General features: G+C 50.2%; 1 protein-coding gene across 7 annotated transcripts in view; it reads right to left on the bottom strand.

Moving 5' to 3' along the window:
* The window catches only part of BCLAF3 (BCLAF1 and THRAP3 family member 3), an 856,420-nt gene that overhangs the window by 501,237 nt on the left and 338,850 nt on the right, over positions 1-16,333 (bottom strand). For all 7 annotated transcript variants that reach the window (XM_069637104.1, XM_069637097.1, XM_069637096.1 and 4 more), the window contains one exon: positions 16,263-16,326. In XM_069637104.1, the coding sequence (XP_069493205.1) occupies positions 16,263-16,326 (64 nt within the window). The remainder of the gene's footprint in view (positions 1-16,262; positions 16,327-16,333) is intronic.

The raw sequence follows: 16,333 nt of genomic DNA, 5'->3' as shown, positions 1-16,333 counted from the left end.
CCCGGGAGGATCCTAGGATCCCTCGACCCGAAGGCCGGTACCTGCAGCAGCCTCAGTGCACGTACCGGTAAAAGGACCTGGCCGGTCCCTCCCACGCGGGAGAGTGCCTGGGAAGGCATCTCCCTTGTGGGGTGCCCTGGAAAATAATCGGACCTACCTTGGGCCTGGTTCGATGCGTCATGAAGTTCTTGAGATCTGCTGGAGGCGACTTCTGGAAGAGCTCCCTCCACCTGGCTAGTCTGTTCTTCAGCGCCTTCGAGGACAGCAAGTCACACGCCGAACATGATTGCCAACCGTGGTCTAGGCCAAAGCAACGTAGGCAGAGGGCGCGGGGGTCTGAAGTTGGAAAGAGCCTGTTGCCGAATAGACACCTGCTGGACCCTGTAGAAGTCGACATGTGCCGGGGAGGAGCATGCCACCTGAGGACCGAGTACCTGAATGATGGAGACAAAAGACAAGTATCCGCACGTGGAATTTACATGGCCGAAGCCAAAACCAGAAGCGCTGGTGATTTCGGCCTGTTCCCATTGATGCAGAAAAGGGGACTGAGGTGTGGTGCCGGAGGGCGGAGTCAGAGCAGCGCATGCTCCCTGGGCCTTGCGCCTCTAAATTTAAAGGGGAAAGTTTTTTTCTGGTGAACAAAGTTCCGTCTCCCGTCCCTTGTAAGGGACCCCCCCCCCCCCCCAATACAGTATGGAGGAAAGGGGACGGGACGTAAGAGTAATATAAATGCAAATACTAAGTCACTTCTGGTTGTAGGAGAAGTGTATCGAGCATATGCGAAGATTATTCCCAAGCTTTATTGATTCTGTAAAGTTTACTTGAACTACTACAAAGAATTGCATTTTTAAAGAATGCTCATTTAAAATGATGTTAAATTAATTATTTACAACTGAAACGTTAAGTGTTAGCTGGTCACTTGTATTGATGGATTTCATTGGTACAGCTCACATTTACCCCTCTTGATAGGCCTGGCTGCTCAGTCACACTACCAACCTGTGTAGTACAGACCTAAACCAAAAGGTGGGTTACCCAATACCAAGCAGATCAGCCTTGTGTAGTCTCACACAGTGTGACTGCACCAATTCTTACTGAACAATTTGTATACAAATGTAATCTTCACAAAGGCAAAAATGACTACAGTTAATCTTTAGAAGGCAACTGTGCCAAAGAGGCAACAGAGGCAATCTCTAAAAATGTGTGGCAGTCTAGTAAAATACTTATCGGGGATGAACTTAGTTTTCCCTAACTTTTCAGAAATAAGGCATGTTTCGTCCAATGGCAACCAAGGAGACATGTGGAAAGGCTTTGGATTGTGAAGTGCCCTACCAGTTACAGCGCCAGAGTTCAGCGTGATCCAAAACATGCAGACACTTGGACCCCAAGAAAGGAACCCAAGATAAGAATCCCAATAAAGCTGCCCACCGAAGCGCAGGAAGATGAAAGAAATCCCAGCATCCAGTCCCAGTGAAGGAGGTTTGCAGTTCTAGCGGTTGATCAATAGTCACTATGGTCCAGAGACCCCCCCTGAGACTTCAGCTAACTTGACGCAGCAGACCAAAAGGTACAGCATCTTTATCAAAATGTCCTGCCAACTCAGCAGACAGCCCAACCCGAACGTGCCGGAAGCAGCGGAGCAGGCTCTCCGACAAGCTTTGCGCCAGAAAGGTCTACAGGCACAGGAGCAGAAAACTCAATGGGGTCCACATCAAGACGCCAGGGAATAATGATTCGAGATTTGTCATCGGAAAAAAACAAGAAAAATGCTGGTCATCTCAACCCCCACATAATGTGGTGACATGGTTGGGTGACAAAGGAAGGGAAGCATAGGCGCCTGGAGGTTCAAGTACCGATTGAATCTTGGCATTTGCCAGATGTCGCCAAGTTCAGACAGAAGATTAAGTCCAGTAGCCACAGAGGAATGCCGAGTTAGTTGCAACAAAGGGGCTCCCAATTTTGGGACACGCAAAAACACGCCCACAAGCTTCAGGGAGATGATGGTGTGGGGGCAGGAGATTAGCCAAGCTGCCTTAGTCGGTACAAAAGGAAGGAGACCAGTCAGTTCCTTCTTGTTTGCTGCAGAGACAGAGCTTCACTACTAGACTTTGTGGGGAGCTTGAAATGCTGGTGGAGAGCTTCAGTCCCCTTCGTAGATGGGTATCCAGTGGAGATTTAGCCAACAAAAGTGTAAAGATCAGTGAAAATACCTCTGCAGTGAAAAAGTTGCCAAGCAAAAAGGAGTGAAATGCAGCGGAAAAGTTGTTGGAATGTAGTGCTGCTACAGTAATTGTTAAGGAGGGTTTAGTGGGTTTGTGATTGCCTGGTTTAGTGTTGGGGTAGAAGGGGTAAGGATAGGGGTTAGAGTAAAGCAGTTGGGGTTATGTTAGTCGTAAGCGTACATTAAGTGTCAGGGTTAGCGTTAGGGGTTATTGTAAATCTAGGGCTAACAGAGTAATGGTTTGGGTAAGTGTTAAAGATAGGGAGGTTGAAGAGGGCGGGTGATGTTGCTGTAGGATAGTGGTTAGGGTAAAGTAAGCATTAGGGCAAGTGGTAGAGTTGCAGTTCGGGAAAGGCCAAGGATATTAGAGCAAGGGTTTGGATTAGGGCAAATACTATGTATGTGTCGAGCTGGTAATGGAGTTTGAGAAGGGTTAACTTTCTCTTATATTTTGTATTGGGTAACATGCAAACAAAATGCTTTAGCGCGCTGAAGGGTTAGTGTTGTGTAGGAGTTCAGGGTGGAATAAGGGTTGTAATTAGAGTTAGGAGAAGGTTTAGAAATAGAGTTAGGGTGATTATGGAGGTTTTGTTAGAGGTTTTATCATATTTATGGTTACAGCCTTGCACTTGTGTATTTAGAAATTTCTTTTCAGGTGACCTTATTACTGGGGACATGTACACTTTGCATTGCTTTTATTGAATGACTACATTTGTTAAAAATACATTTTGCCGATTACATCGTCACATGACATTTTCATGGGGACATTTCCATGTAGAACGCCTAGAGGTAGCAGCCTTCCATGCGCGCAAATTTGTGTTCAAGCATCAAGAATATGTTAGCGGGTGTTAGAAAAGATTTGTCTTTACAGCACCTTCCTTCCATTTCTGTGGACCCCCAAATCTTTGGCTTTTAACTTCACTACACTGGCTTTTGTTAATATTTCATGGGGAAACTGACATTTCCTTCAGGCTGTCAGTATTAGGAAACATTTCTTCCCTTAGTCTCGTTACTACTTTTGGAAATGTATCACTTGGAACAAGTTACTTACCTGTAACTGTTGTTCTCCAGCATGGGTCTGGCATGGATTCACATGCTCATGAATATTCCCCGTCGTCAGGCTGGGAATCCTCGGTAAAGAAAAAACCAGTATCAGTTTCGTTTCTGATCTGTCTTTCGTAGTAATAACCAATCACTGGTCTCTGCGTCATACTGACCACAGCCAATGACTGCCCTCTACCTAAGCACCGCCTCTGGCAGCCATCTTCAGATTTGGAAGCACGTGAAGTGGCAGTATGACCAAGTGAAGAGCCGCAGAGGGGTAGGCGGGAGGGTTCGCATGTGAATCCATGCCAGACCCATGCTGAAGAACAACAGTTACAGGTAAGTAACTTGTTCCTTCTCCAGCATGGGGTTTGGCATGGATTCACATGCTCATGAATAAAGAATACATAGCAGTACCCACATGCACAACCACGGGAGGTGGCAAAGGCTCAACATTAAGCATCACATCAAACTCAACATTAAGCAATCTTACCTCCTCACCAGGCTCACCTCAGGCGAACAGGTTGCGCAGCACTGCTTGGCCGACCCTGGACTCCTCCCTGGAATCCCGATCGACGCAGTAGAATTTCGTGAAGGTGTGCGTCGACCTCCACGTAGCAGCCCTGCAAATGTCCAGCAGGGGCACACCAGATAGGAACGCCGTGGTAGCTGCGATCGCTCTGGTGGAATGTGCTCTCGGACGGCCAGGCCGCGGTCGGTTTGCCAACCGGTGACAGTACATGATACAGCCGGAGAGCCACCTGGAAATGGAAGCCTTCGAGAGAGCCTTCCCCTGATTGACAGGTCCAAAGTTCACAAAGAGTTGTGACGTCTTGCGAAAACACTTCGTGCGATCCACGTAGAACTTCAGCACTCTAGCCACATCCAGCGAGTGCAAAGTCCTCTCAGCCGGCGACGAAGGCGACGGGAAAAACACAGGCAACACCAAGGGTTCGTTGAGGTGGAAGTCCGACGGCACCTTGGGCATGAAGGAGGGGTGCGTCCTGAGCACCACCCTCGTGTCGTGAAAAGTCAAGTACGGGGCCTTGCAGGAAAGGGCCTGGATCTCTCCCACCCGTCGTGCGGAGGTGATGGCCACAAGAAACGCTGTTTTCCACGACAGGAACTTCAACGGGGCCGAGTGCAGAGGCTCGAACGGAGGTCCCATGAGCTTGGTCAGCACCAGGTTGAGCTCCCACGCCGGGGCCGGAGCCTTCACCGGCGGGAACGATCTGAACAGTCCCTTCATGAACTCTTTCACCAGACGATGAGACCACAAGGACGTCCGCCCCGTGGTTCTAGTGTATCGGGAGATCGCAGCAAGATGAATCTTGATGGACGCGTGTGCCAGTCCAGCTCTGGCCAGCGTCAACAGGTACGGCAGTACTTGGGGAGCCGTAATCCTTAGAGGGTTAATCTTCTGTGCGTGGCACCAGACAGAGAACCTCTTCCATTTGTGTCCGTAGCATTTAAGAGTCGAGGACGCCCTGGCCTTTGCAAGAACCTCTCTGCAGTCGGCCGGTATGTCGTATCCTCCAAACTCTAATGCTGCAGGAGCCAGGCCTGCAAGTTCAGCGACTTTGGGTCGTGGTGGAGGATGGCGCCTCCTTCCCTGGAGAGCAGATCCGCGTCCACTGGCAGCTTGATTGACGGGGACGCTGACAAGTCCAGAAGGTCCGGGAACCATATCTGCCTCGGCCACGCAGGTGCGACGAGGATCATCCTGCACCGTGACCTCTTGAGCTGGTTGATGAGCCGGATCAGTAGTGGCAATGAAGGGAACGCATATAGGAACAGGCCCGCCCAGGGGAACGAAAAAGCATCGCCCATGCTCCTTGGCTGGGGAAACCTGCTGGCGAACCTCCGGCACTTGGAGTTCGTCGCCGTCGCGAACTGGTCGATCTGGGGTGTGCCCCACTGTCGGAAGAGGCGATCCACTAGATCCTGCCGTAGTTCCCACTCGTGGCACGAGCGCAGCTCCCTGCTGAGTGAGTCGGCGATGGTGTTTTTTATCCCTGCCAGATTAAACGGCACCAGAAACATCCTTTGGGCGACGGCCCAATGCCACAGGTCCTGCGCCTCCTTGGACAGTGCAGTGCCACCCTGTTTCCTGATGTAAAACATGGTGGTGGTGTTGTCGGTGAAGATCCTCACCACCTTGCCCTTGAGGGACGGAAGGAAGGACCTGAGGGCCCAGAACACTGCACGGAGCAACAGGACGTTGATATGGAGGGACTTCTCCGTCGGGAGCCAAAGGCCTCTCGCGTGCAGATTTTCGGTGTGCGCTCCCCACCCTTCCAGGGAGGCATCCTTGGTCACTGTCTCCTGGTGGTCTGGGGTCTGGAAGTCCATGCCCGCCGTCAGATGCGCGCGGGTGCCCCACCACCGGACCGCTCGGTGGAAACTCTCGTCGAGTGTGATCCTCTCCTCGAAGCCGCCCGTCGTTTGGATCCAGCGCGCGTCCAGGAACTCCTGCAACGGGCGCATCCGGAGCCTGCACATGGGAATGAGGTAGATGCAAGAAGACATCATTCCGAGGAGGGACTTGATGGACCTCACCTTGGCCGCGTCGGAAACCAACATCCGCTGTACCTTGCCCAGGAGGGACCTGGTCCTTTCCTCCGACGGGGAGGCCAGAAGGGACACTGTGTCGAGCTTCGCTCCCAGAAACAGTGCGTTTTGCGCGGGTACCAGGTGGGACTTGGCGTAGTTCACGGAGAATCCCAGGTCCGTGAGAAGTTGGACGGTCCTTGCCGTGTGCTCCACGGCGAGCTCCCTCGTCTTGGCTCGGATGAGCCAGTCGTCCAGGTAGGGGTAGACGTGGATCCCCTCGCGGCGCAGCTGCGCCGCCACCGGTGCAAGGCACTTGGTGAATACCCTGGGTGCCGACCGTAGTCCGAAGGGGAGGGCTTTGAACTGGTAGTGACGCCCTTGGACCACAAACCTGAGGAATTTTCGGTGCCCCTTTAGGATGGGAATATGGAAGTAGGCATCCTCCAAATCCAACGACGACAGGAAGTCTCCTTCCTCCAGCTGACCCAGGACGTGCTGGAGGGTGACCATCCGTAACTCCTGCGCCTTGATGAACTTGTTCAGACGTCGCAGGTCTAGGATGGGGCGCCATCCTCCCGTCTTCTTCTTCACGAGGAAGTATCTCGAGTAAACTCCGGAGCCCCGAAGCCTCTTTGGGACGAGTTCGATGGCGCCCTTCCTGAGCATCGCCTTTACCTCCAGGAGAAGCTGAGGGACGTGAAGCTCTTTCCTGGCCACGGGGGGGACGCGCGGGCACCTTCTTTGAAACTCGAGCGCGTGGCCCCGGGCTAAGGCGTCCAGCACCCAACGGTCGGTGGAGATGGACTCCCACACGCTGACGAAGCTCGCCAGCCGGCCTCCCACCGGGGTGCTTCGGTGGGGGCCCGACCCCACGGCCGGTTCAATCCTGTTTCGACGAGGCTTTGCCGCCTTGACCTCCTTGGCGACGACGGCGGGGTCCGCCAGACTTGCCTCGTCCTCTGTAGGCCTCCTGAGACGACGAGCGGGCCGCTTGACGGTAGGTGGAGAAACCGCCGCCGGAACCTTTGGAGGCGCCCTTGCCTCCGCTGCTCCGAAAGGGCGTCCGTCGTTGATGCAGAACCCCAAGGGCCCGGGCCGTCTCAGTGTCCGCTTTAATGGCCTGAAGGGAATCGTCCACTGTTTTCCCAAACAGGTTGTTCCCATCGAACGGCATGTCCAGGACTCTGGTCTGTACGTCTTGACGGAAGTCCGTAGCCTTGAGCCATCCACGCCGCCTAAGGCACACGCCGTTGCCCAACTGGCGAAACCCAGTGTCGGCGATGTCCGTCGCAATAGTGATGGCGTGGTCCGACGCCACCTCACCTTCCTGTAGGATCTCCAGGGCATCCGCCCTCTTGTCGTCCAGTAGGAAGTCCAGCAGGGGAGCCAGTTTGTACCATAGCTCCCTGTCGTAGCGGGCCACGATAGCCAAGGCGTTGGCCACTTTAATCGTCGTCGCTGCAGACGAGATGACCCTGCGTCCCATAGCGTCCAATTTCTTTCCCTCGCCGTCCGGTGGGGAAGTCGATGTGGAGGCCGCCCCCCCCCCGCTTTCTTCCTGGCCGCCGCGGAGACGACGGAGTCCGGGGTAGGCTGCGCCCGGAGGCACAGGGGGGCCGCGTCCGGGACCCGGTACTTCTTCTCGTACCGGTCTCTTCTAGCTGGCGTCGTGGAAGGGTTCTTGAGGAGGGTGAGGCCCTCATCCCAAATGTCGTCCAGTAGAGGCACCGCGAGGACCGTCTTCCTCTTGGCCTCGCGCCGTTGATAAAGGAATCCTTCCTTTTTCTTCTCCTCAGGGCAGAGTTGGAAAAGCTCGGATGCCCTGGCGATCATGGAGTGGAACGATCCAATCTCGTCGGGCGGAGAAGCCCTGGTGGGAGGTGACGACGGTAGATCCTCGTCGTATACCTCGTCGTCCGTACCCGTCGCTGCCGTGTCAGTCCCCGTATCATCCCCTCGGGTGGACGGGGAGGAGGGCTGGACGGGGCGCGACGACTGAAAAGGAGGTGGAGGGTGAATCCTTTTCTTGGGTGGGGGAACACCAGAAGGTCCCGGTTCAGGATCCCCCGACGGGAGAGGTTCCTCCGTCGGCAACGGTAGTCTCGTCCTTATCTCTGAGCATAAGGACTGTATAGCCAACAAAATGGCCGCCGAGTTGTCTTGCGGCGCTGGCAGAGGGGAATCCGACGGGCGATCAGGGGCCCCGTCGGCACCCTCGACGATGTCGTCGTCACCTGCGTCGGGATCCATCCCGACGGGCCGGTCTTCTTCCACGCCAAGGCCGTGGCTTAAGACCTCGATCAGCTCTTCCTCAGAGGTTGAAGCCGAATCTACGACGATGCCCTGCCCCCCCTTTTTCTTCCCCGCCGGGGATTTCACGGGGGTCCTATCGATGGGCACAAAAGAGGACTCCCTCCGAGGTGGCAGGGAGACTGAGCCCCGAGGTCGCCACCACTGGTGTAGCCTCCACAGGCTGAGCCAGGGCCGCCGCGACAGTTTCGATAGAGGGCTTGGCCGGATGGATTAAGGCCTTCACCACCTTAGGTGCGCTCACCACCTTATCCTTGAGGGGGGGGGGGGGGGGGGGACACTGCCTCGCTCCCCCTCCGATGGGGCCTTCGAGCTCGACCGGGGCTTCTCCAGGAGCTTCGCCGGGTGCTCGCCCTTCCTCTTACCCGACCCAGAGCGTTGGCTCGTGGTTGAAGGTGCCGGGGAGGGTGCGCCCTGCCTGGCGCCCGTAGAGCCCGACCGTTGGCGCTCCCGGTGCCAGCGGACTCGCGGTGCTTGGCCTTGTGTTGGACCCCCGTCGCCGGGGCGTCCTCAAAGGTCTTAGAAGACCGCTCGGATTTCTTCCTCTTCTTCTCGTCTGACGGGCTCTTCCCTTCCAGCCAGTTGGCGAGACGTTGATGGCGGTCCTTCATGGTCCGCTCCGACATATTGCCGCAAAACGCACAGTCCTTCTCCACGTGCGTCTTGTCCTCATGTAAGCAGTAGAGACAAAAGGAGTGTTCGTCCTCCTTAAAGACGTACTGCAGCTGGCATCCAGGGCAGACCCTGAACAGCTTTCCGGGCGTCGAGCTTCCCTTCTCCTGGGCCATGTCCGGGCCTGAGAAGCTTCTGGAGTCCTCCAAAAGCGTAGCTCGACGAAATCTTCACCCTTGAGGGGCGCAGACGAATCCGACACGGGTCCCCGTTGATCGGATGGAGAGTCGGTGGAGCTTGAGGCTCTTTTGACCGAAAAAAACAAAGTTTTTGAGAAAAAACGTGAAAAAAATAGCACTAACGCTCGAGAGCAATAGCACGAGGATCCCAACACATGAACGTGCGGTAAAAATCTGAAGATGGCTGCCAGAGGCGGTGCTTAGGTAGAGGGCAGTTATTACTACGAAAGACAGATCAGAAACGAAACTGATACTGGTTTTTTCTTTACCGAGGATTCCCAGCCTGACGACGGGGAATATTCATGAGCATGTGAATCCATGCCAGACCCCATGCTGGAGAATGTTAACTTATCATTGTACAATGCATCTTACCGTTATGGAGAATTTTCATTTCTGTGCTAATTCCCTTCCACCTTAGAGACCCCAGGCTCTTTTGCTGGACTTCTGTGCCTGAAACTCCTGGTGATTAATCCCCTTGGTTACAGGAAGGCACCCAAAGGTGATTGGCCAGCTGGCTGTCCTTGGAGGACAGCCACCCTGCTGTGTGAGTGACAGCTAGGCTGCGAATGAATGGGAGAAACCTGCATAAAATGAGAGTTCTTTTGCTTGGAAGGCAGAGTCAACCACTTGACAAAGGAATCCGAAGAAGAACTTGTAAGAGACGCCTGCTGTACCTCCAGGACCGTCTGTTTGCCCAGTGAAGCCCTACTGCAGGGCTGAAGCTCTGAATTCGCCTCAACTAGAGAAGCCCTGCGAAGGACGACTTCTCCCCTTGGGCTGGTGGGACCAATCAACCCCAATGCGAACTTGTCTTGACACCCTCTCGGAGCTGGCTGTACTTCCACTGCTGCTGCAGGAACCAATTGCCACGGAGAGGAACACCAGGATTGAGTGCATAGTTTTTAAATTGGACCCGAGTGCCAGGAAGATCCTCCAGACTCCCATTAAGCAGGACTGACCAAGCCTGAGCCACAAAAGTGTGCTGGACCCAAGATGCGAGGAAAGTCCATAAGGCATCCGAGAACCGCGGTGGTGCTATTTGCGAGAAGCTGAAACCGCAAAGTTCTGATGATCTGAAGTTTACCCATTGCTGCTGCAGAGCTTCCTCCCTCTTGTCCCCATGACCGAGGCCAGGAACAACAGGATCTGCCATACTACAAATGCAAGTTAATGTTAAAGGAAATTTGTACCGTGCACCATCACCACCAGAGTGGTCCCCTGGCACTCTGAAAGAGGGGGGGGAAGAGGGGAGGGGGGGGGGGTTAGTGGGAATAAGCTGGAAAAGTGCAGGAGAGCAGTGATGTGCTGTTGGTGGCCTCAGCCCAGTGGGTCCGTTGGCTGGACCTGGGGTGTATTCGGCCGGTAGTAGTCGTGTACTGTTATGCGAGTGAGTTTTTGTTTTGTTGTTGCAAAGTAGTGAAGTTTGTGCGGTTTGTTGTGCTGAAGGTTTGTGGTTGTGTTTGGGGTTTGAGAGGTGTATGCCGAGGGGAGGAAGGGGGTGGGGGGAGGATTGTTAGTGCCAATGGTTAATTGGCATCTTTATCTATGGCAGTCAAGGGCAGCGGTGAAGATTACGGAAAGGATGAAACTATTATTTACAGAAAAGAAAACTGATGGTGGTCTCAAGTAATGGAACAGAAGCCAGCTGGAACCAATTTCTTCAGACCCAAGGTACTGTAAAACTAAGGGTTACTTACCTCTTGTTGTGTAGCCTTGCTAGCTCTCAGTTGAGACTTGTCTTGGTTGCTCTTGTGCAGAGTAGCTTGCAGCGTTGCCCCTCACAAGCCTCCCAGCTTGTGGCCCAATAGTGTTTTCATTTTCTACAAAGACTTATAAAACATTGTGCAAGACTTTTTACTTACCTGCCAGAAGCGCTTCAGCTCACCTAGACCTTTGCACAATTCACATTGGCTGTCCTGGCTCCCTGAAAGACTTCTAATTTGTGCTTTAACTATCCCTCAACAATAATCACACATTCTATAACTTGTGTAGCTGGGAAAGGGTTAATTTACTTTGCATTGGGCTTTTCCAAATGTACTTAGCTGCTTGGGAATATTTGTTAACCATTGTTTTATTTCCTCATCTTTTCCTTTTGACACTAACCTCAGTATTGCTCTAAATGTGCTAGTGATATATCAATGTCCACAGTGTCCTAGTTATTTAAGTCACCCCAGGTTGTAGGACAAGTCTGTGTGCCATTCCAAATGGGTATCTACTGATTTAAAGAAACAGTGTGTATTGTGAAGTATATTTGTGTTACATATATTTGACCCATTCTAAAGAAGGCTTATTCAACTGTTTAATAATTGTTTAATCAAGAAACCTTGAGTGTAAGTGTTGATTGAATACCCCGTCACTTTGAATCTGTGTTACAACCCTACAGCTCACATTGACCCCTCTTGTGATAAGCCTGGCTGCTCAGTCACTCTACCAACTTGTGTAGTACATTCTAACACCAAAGGTTGGGTTAACTATTGCTAAGAGGACAAGGCTGATGTAGTCTCCCACATGGTACTGCATACAATCTTGCCTAACACTGAGACGAACTACAAAATCGAATAATTTCGCCCAGGTCCTGTATCTCTCCAGAGCTTGACAGCGAATACCAGGCGACATCGGGCCGTTTACAGTGCAACGTCTTGGTGAGAATGAATCCGTCCAAGTCTTTGCTGAGCTCCAGTTGGACATCCAGAGGCACGATCACACTAATCTAAGTCCCCTCACCAGGGTGCAGGACTTCAGAATGGAAGGTTGACCAGGCGAATATCGCCCTTTGTAGGAGCGGATAAAAAGGCGCGATAAAAGCAGACCAACCAAAGCGGAGGTAGAAAAGAGCAAAAGGAGAGCGAGAGACACACGGCGGCTGAGACATCCCATTCAGAGTCCTTCCTTTCATCACTAGACCGAGGAATCAGGAGACCGGGTCTGTCGCTGCTGCACAGTTGAGAATCCAGCTAAGTGTACTTCTTCCAACCTAAAATACTGTGGGGTTAATGGTAGAACTTACCTTGAACCAAAGAGTCGCTCCAGTGCAACTGGAGTGCATGAAGAGTTATCCGGGTGTCCACCCTACCTCTTACCCTGGCTTGCCAGCTTGTGTCCCATTAGGGAGTTGTTTTGCAGGGTCCCCCCTACCTTGCGTTATATTGCCAAGCATCTTTAATCCTAGTGACTGAGGAACTTGGCTTCTTCTGCTACTTTGTAAGACTTTAGCTCCACACGTACATTGACTTTTCATAGTTAGGGATTGGACTTTAAAAGCATTAAAAGCTCCGAAAACTGTCTCTAGAACATTAAGATTTGCTGCTGTGTGTATAACCAACATTTTTCCTTGCGTTATCTGATGTTATTTTGCTAACTAAAAATAATTTCTGAATTAGTGCGCCGTACTACTGATAATACAGTAGAACTGTCACTAGCGTCAAACTAACAATTGTAAGTAATTGCGAGCAACGACTATTGAACTAATGACCGCTGAAAAGTAATACGAATTAATGTGTGTTGGTTAGTGAAATAAGTATCTACCTTCCTGCTGTAAATAAAAACAAATTTATTTTCTCTAACAACATTTACTGTGCAAGAGTTTTTGAACTACTTGATACTCAACAAAAACTGCAATGGCTCGAGCTCATATATGACAAATTCATTCCAGTCTCTAAAACTAAAGACTTCAGGTGTTTTCTTTGCCCCCTTCCCCCCGCCCCCCACTGTCTTTTAATCGTCAGGTCAGTACCCTAAAATCATCCTGCTGTTTCCACACAGCTACTTTGGCAGATTCGTCCTTTTTGGTCTGCTGAAAATCTTGCCATGATAGCAGCTGCTATCATAAAATGCTAATTGGATTATTGCAATACCCTTTTAATTGGAAATTAACAGACCAACACAAAGAAACTGCAAGTAATTCAGAATGGTGTGGTGTGTGGACTCAAACGCAAAGCAAGAATAAGTCTACACTGGATGCTCATTCGATACAGACTACAGTATAAGGGCTTAGTTAGTGTGGTCAAGTGCCTGCATGATGAAGCACCACCCTATTACCAGGCTGAAGAAGAAATGAAATCAACAGTACATACTCTACACTTCAATGATCCTACCTGCCTTATACAACCACGTTCAACTGTGAATAAAATTGGTGGCGCTAGTTTCAATCTCTGGGGTCCCACCCCATGGAATGCTCTGCTAAAACATCTTGTAGGTAGTGACTCTACGGCTCTCTTCAAGGAGCATCTGAAAACCTTTTGTGATGCTGCACATGGTTGAGATTTTTCTCTGGCATGCCCTTCCCATTTAACATGCCTACCTAGGACTACTTGTCTTGCTAATTATTGGTTTGCCTCTATGGGATGGCCTTCTTTCTCTCCTAGGCCTATATCATTGTCTTGTATGTGATTCCTTTTGGGAGCGCCCCGAGGCCTTCGGGTTAGTGGCGCAAAAGAACAATCTAGATGACTATTGTACTTACAGGGTTCAGTGTACTTTCCTACAGCTCACATCTTCCTACTACGATAAGCCTGGCTGCTCTGCCATTCTACTAAGATCCTTTGGGTAGTACAGACTTGTACTAAGAGTTGGGTACCTGTATGCCAAGAGATAGTTATAGTGTCTTACCACAAGTGGACTTTAGGAAAAATCCCAACACTGGTGTTACAACTTTTGGGATGGAGTAGTGTTGGAATACATGGACAACTGGTTGTTGCTGTGTCCAAAGAATACATCCACAAATCTGGCTACCATACTGTGAACTACTAATTCACTAACAATGAAAAACATTAAGCCTGGAGCTCTAATCAATCTGACAGAAAAACTAAAAGATGTGTAAAGAAAGATGTATCAGTACGGAAGGAAAGAAAAGTAAACAGATCCAAAGTTGGTTGGACCACAAAGTTACTGTGAGTAGGCCTGTAACCCCTACTCCCAGAATGGATATGCACGAGGATGCTGAAGACCAAAGCTTAACACTTAGTCCTTGTTTTCAAAGGGAGGTAGAAGTGGCTTGATATTGTTACTGATCCAACTCCAAATCTCCTAGCCTCACAGTGTAGGGAGAATTCTCAAAATGTGCCACTTCCTCTCTACCTTAGAGACCCCAGCTCTTTTGCTGAACTATGTGACTTTGTACTTTTAATTCTAATTGTTTTCTGTGTTTGTTTCTTTTTGATTATGGAGTCTAACCAACTCTATAAGCATCATATTTTGATTTGTGTGTCACAGCACCCTCAGTGCAGTGGCACAGGGAAAACTTTACATGCTTTCCCAAGTTTTAAATACCTTCTCTGGGATAAACTACTGTTTCCCAGAGTAAGTAAAGTGAAATTGACTTTACTAGTCTTTTAAATTCCTAGACCTAGCACACCCTATCTTACAATAGAGTGCTGGAGGGGTCAAATGCTACCCTTTTCTCTCAGAATGGCTGGCGGCAGTGGTTTTACAACGAAATACCCTGATTTCTCCCGACCGCGAACACCAGTAGCGTTAAATTGCGGGAGCCATGTTTTTCAAGATGGCGTCTGAGCCCCCTCGATAAAACAGGTCCCAGTCTTTTTTCACCATTTCTTTGTGGAACGGTCCTTCTAGAGTTTAATCTGCGCGCAAAACTAAGTTTGGTTCCTTTGTTCATTCGCCTTTGGCGGGTTTCGGGAGTGAAGACCGCCTCTGGCGCCTGAGTGTCTGAGGTGGGAAGGAAGTGAGGGAGATGCCCGAAACCCTGTGCTTAGTCTCCTAGGAAACCCAAATTCACTCTGTGGTGATTGGCTGGCTGACTGTCCGACAAGGACAGCCACCCCCTCTGGGTGAATGACAGCTAGGCTGGAATGAATGGGAGAGAACTGAATAAAAAGCGAGTCTCTTGGCTTGGCAGGCAGAGTAGACCACTGGAACTAAAACCGAAGACGAGCTTGAAGATAACGGCTGCTGCAACTCCTGGACAGTTGGTTTGCCCGGTGAAGCCCTGCTGCAGGTCCGAATCACCAAGTTCATCTTGACAGAAAAGCCCCTACAAGGACGACTTCTTCCTTTGAGTTGGTGGGACCAATCAACTCAACACTAAGCCACATGGATACCAATCTCAGAGCTGGTTGTATTTTCCTCAGAGTGCTGCAGAAAACCAAATAACCGGGGAGAGGGACACCAGCTTGTGTGCTTGACTACGGCTACCGGAATTTAAGTTTTGCCAGTTGCCGGCTTTTTGACCAGCCCCAGTGCAGGAGTCCCGACGTCTTCCCTCTTGTCCCCACGACTGAGGCCCTCGAACAGGGAGATCTGCAGGAACTGCCAGGAACAGAAGTCTTCACCTGCATCTTTTTCTTCCTTTGAAAGGTACTGTGAAATAGACAGTACTTACCTCTCGCGGTGAAAGTGCTTGAAAATGTTGCAACTCGCAGGCCTAAGCAGCTTGTGACCCAACATATGATTCCTTTTACAAACTACTTCTGAGAACTTTGGCAGAGACTTTTCTGTTTACTTACCAGAACTGCTTTATCCCAACCAAGACTTTAGCCCATTGACTTTGGCCTAGTCTATTGAATTGAATCTTCTGGTGAAGTATTTGCACTGTCTAAGAATAATTGTAAGCTTTCATGTTCTAAACATCTTTGACTTTTACTCCTCTTGAAAAGTATTCTGAAATAGTATAGAAGTATATTTGTGTATTATATAAGTTCCTCCTAATGAATATTTTATAACTGACAAATTAATTAGCATTTATCAAAGAAACTGAGTGCAAGTGTATTTGAACACCTGTAATTGTAGCCCTCCATGTAACATTACTGCTCACATCCCCCTCTTGAGATGAGCCTTGCTGCTCAGCCCCACTACCAAAACTGTGTAGTACAGACTTCTAACAAAGGTTGGTTTGCTTACACCTCTAGTCAGTTGTGTGTAGTGCTCCCAGAGGGTAATGCATACAAACTTTGCCTAACAGAGCATGTCTGTAAATACCGGAAATAGAAGGTAGCAGGGGGACGGGGTACATTTTCAGATGTGCTCACATAAAATACCAAAACACTGCTTACTTTTAGATGGATTGGACTAAGGAGCCCAAACATGACTAACGTTGAGTTAACTTAAAAGGAATCTATTGTATAAATCTACCAGTCCACCGCAGAAATAAACTTGCATCAACAGAAAGTCATCTGTCCATGGAAGTTATTATGTATACACTAGACAAATGGCGTCTTCAGGGAGTAAAAAAGCAAGCTGGAGCACACCAACAGATCTGGCAAGACTCCCCAACATTGCGCTACAAATTTGCTTCCATTACAAGAAAAAAACATAATAGTATAACACACCTGTTCAGATGCACTTCTGCTGGAACGTTTGTTCTGAAGATCTGCCAGAGAGATATTAATTCGCCTTAAGG

The sequence above is a fragment of the Ambystoma mexicanum genome, chromosome 7p (genome assembly GCF_040938575.1).
Source record: "Ambystoma mexicanum isolate Mex_15411 chromosome 7p, UKY_AmexF1_1, whole genome shotgun sequence".
NCBI lineage: Eukaryota > Metazoa > Chordata > Amphibia > Caudata > Ambystomatidae > Ambystoma > Ambystoma mexicanum.
The sequence above is the reverse complement of the archived record's forward strand: the minus strand, read 5'-3'. Positions and strand labels throughout refer to the sequence as shown.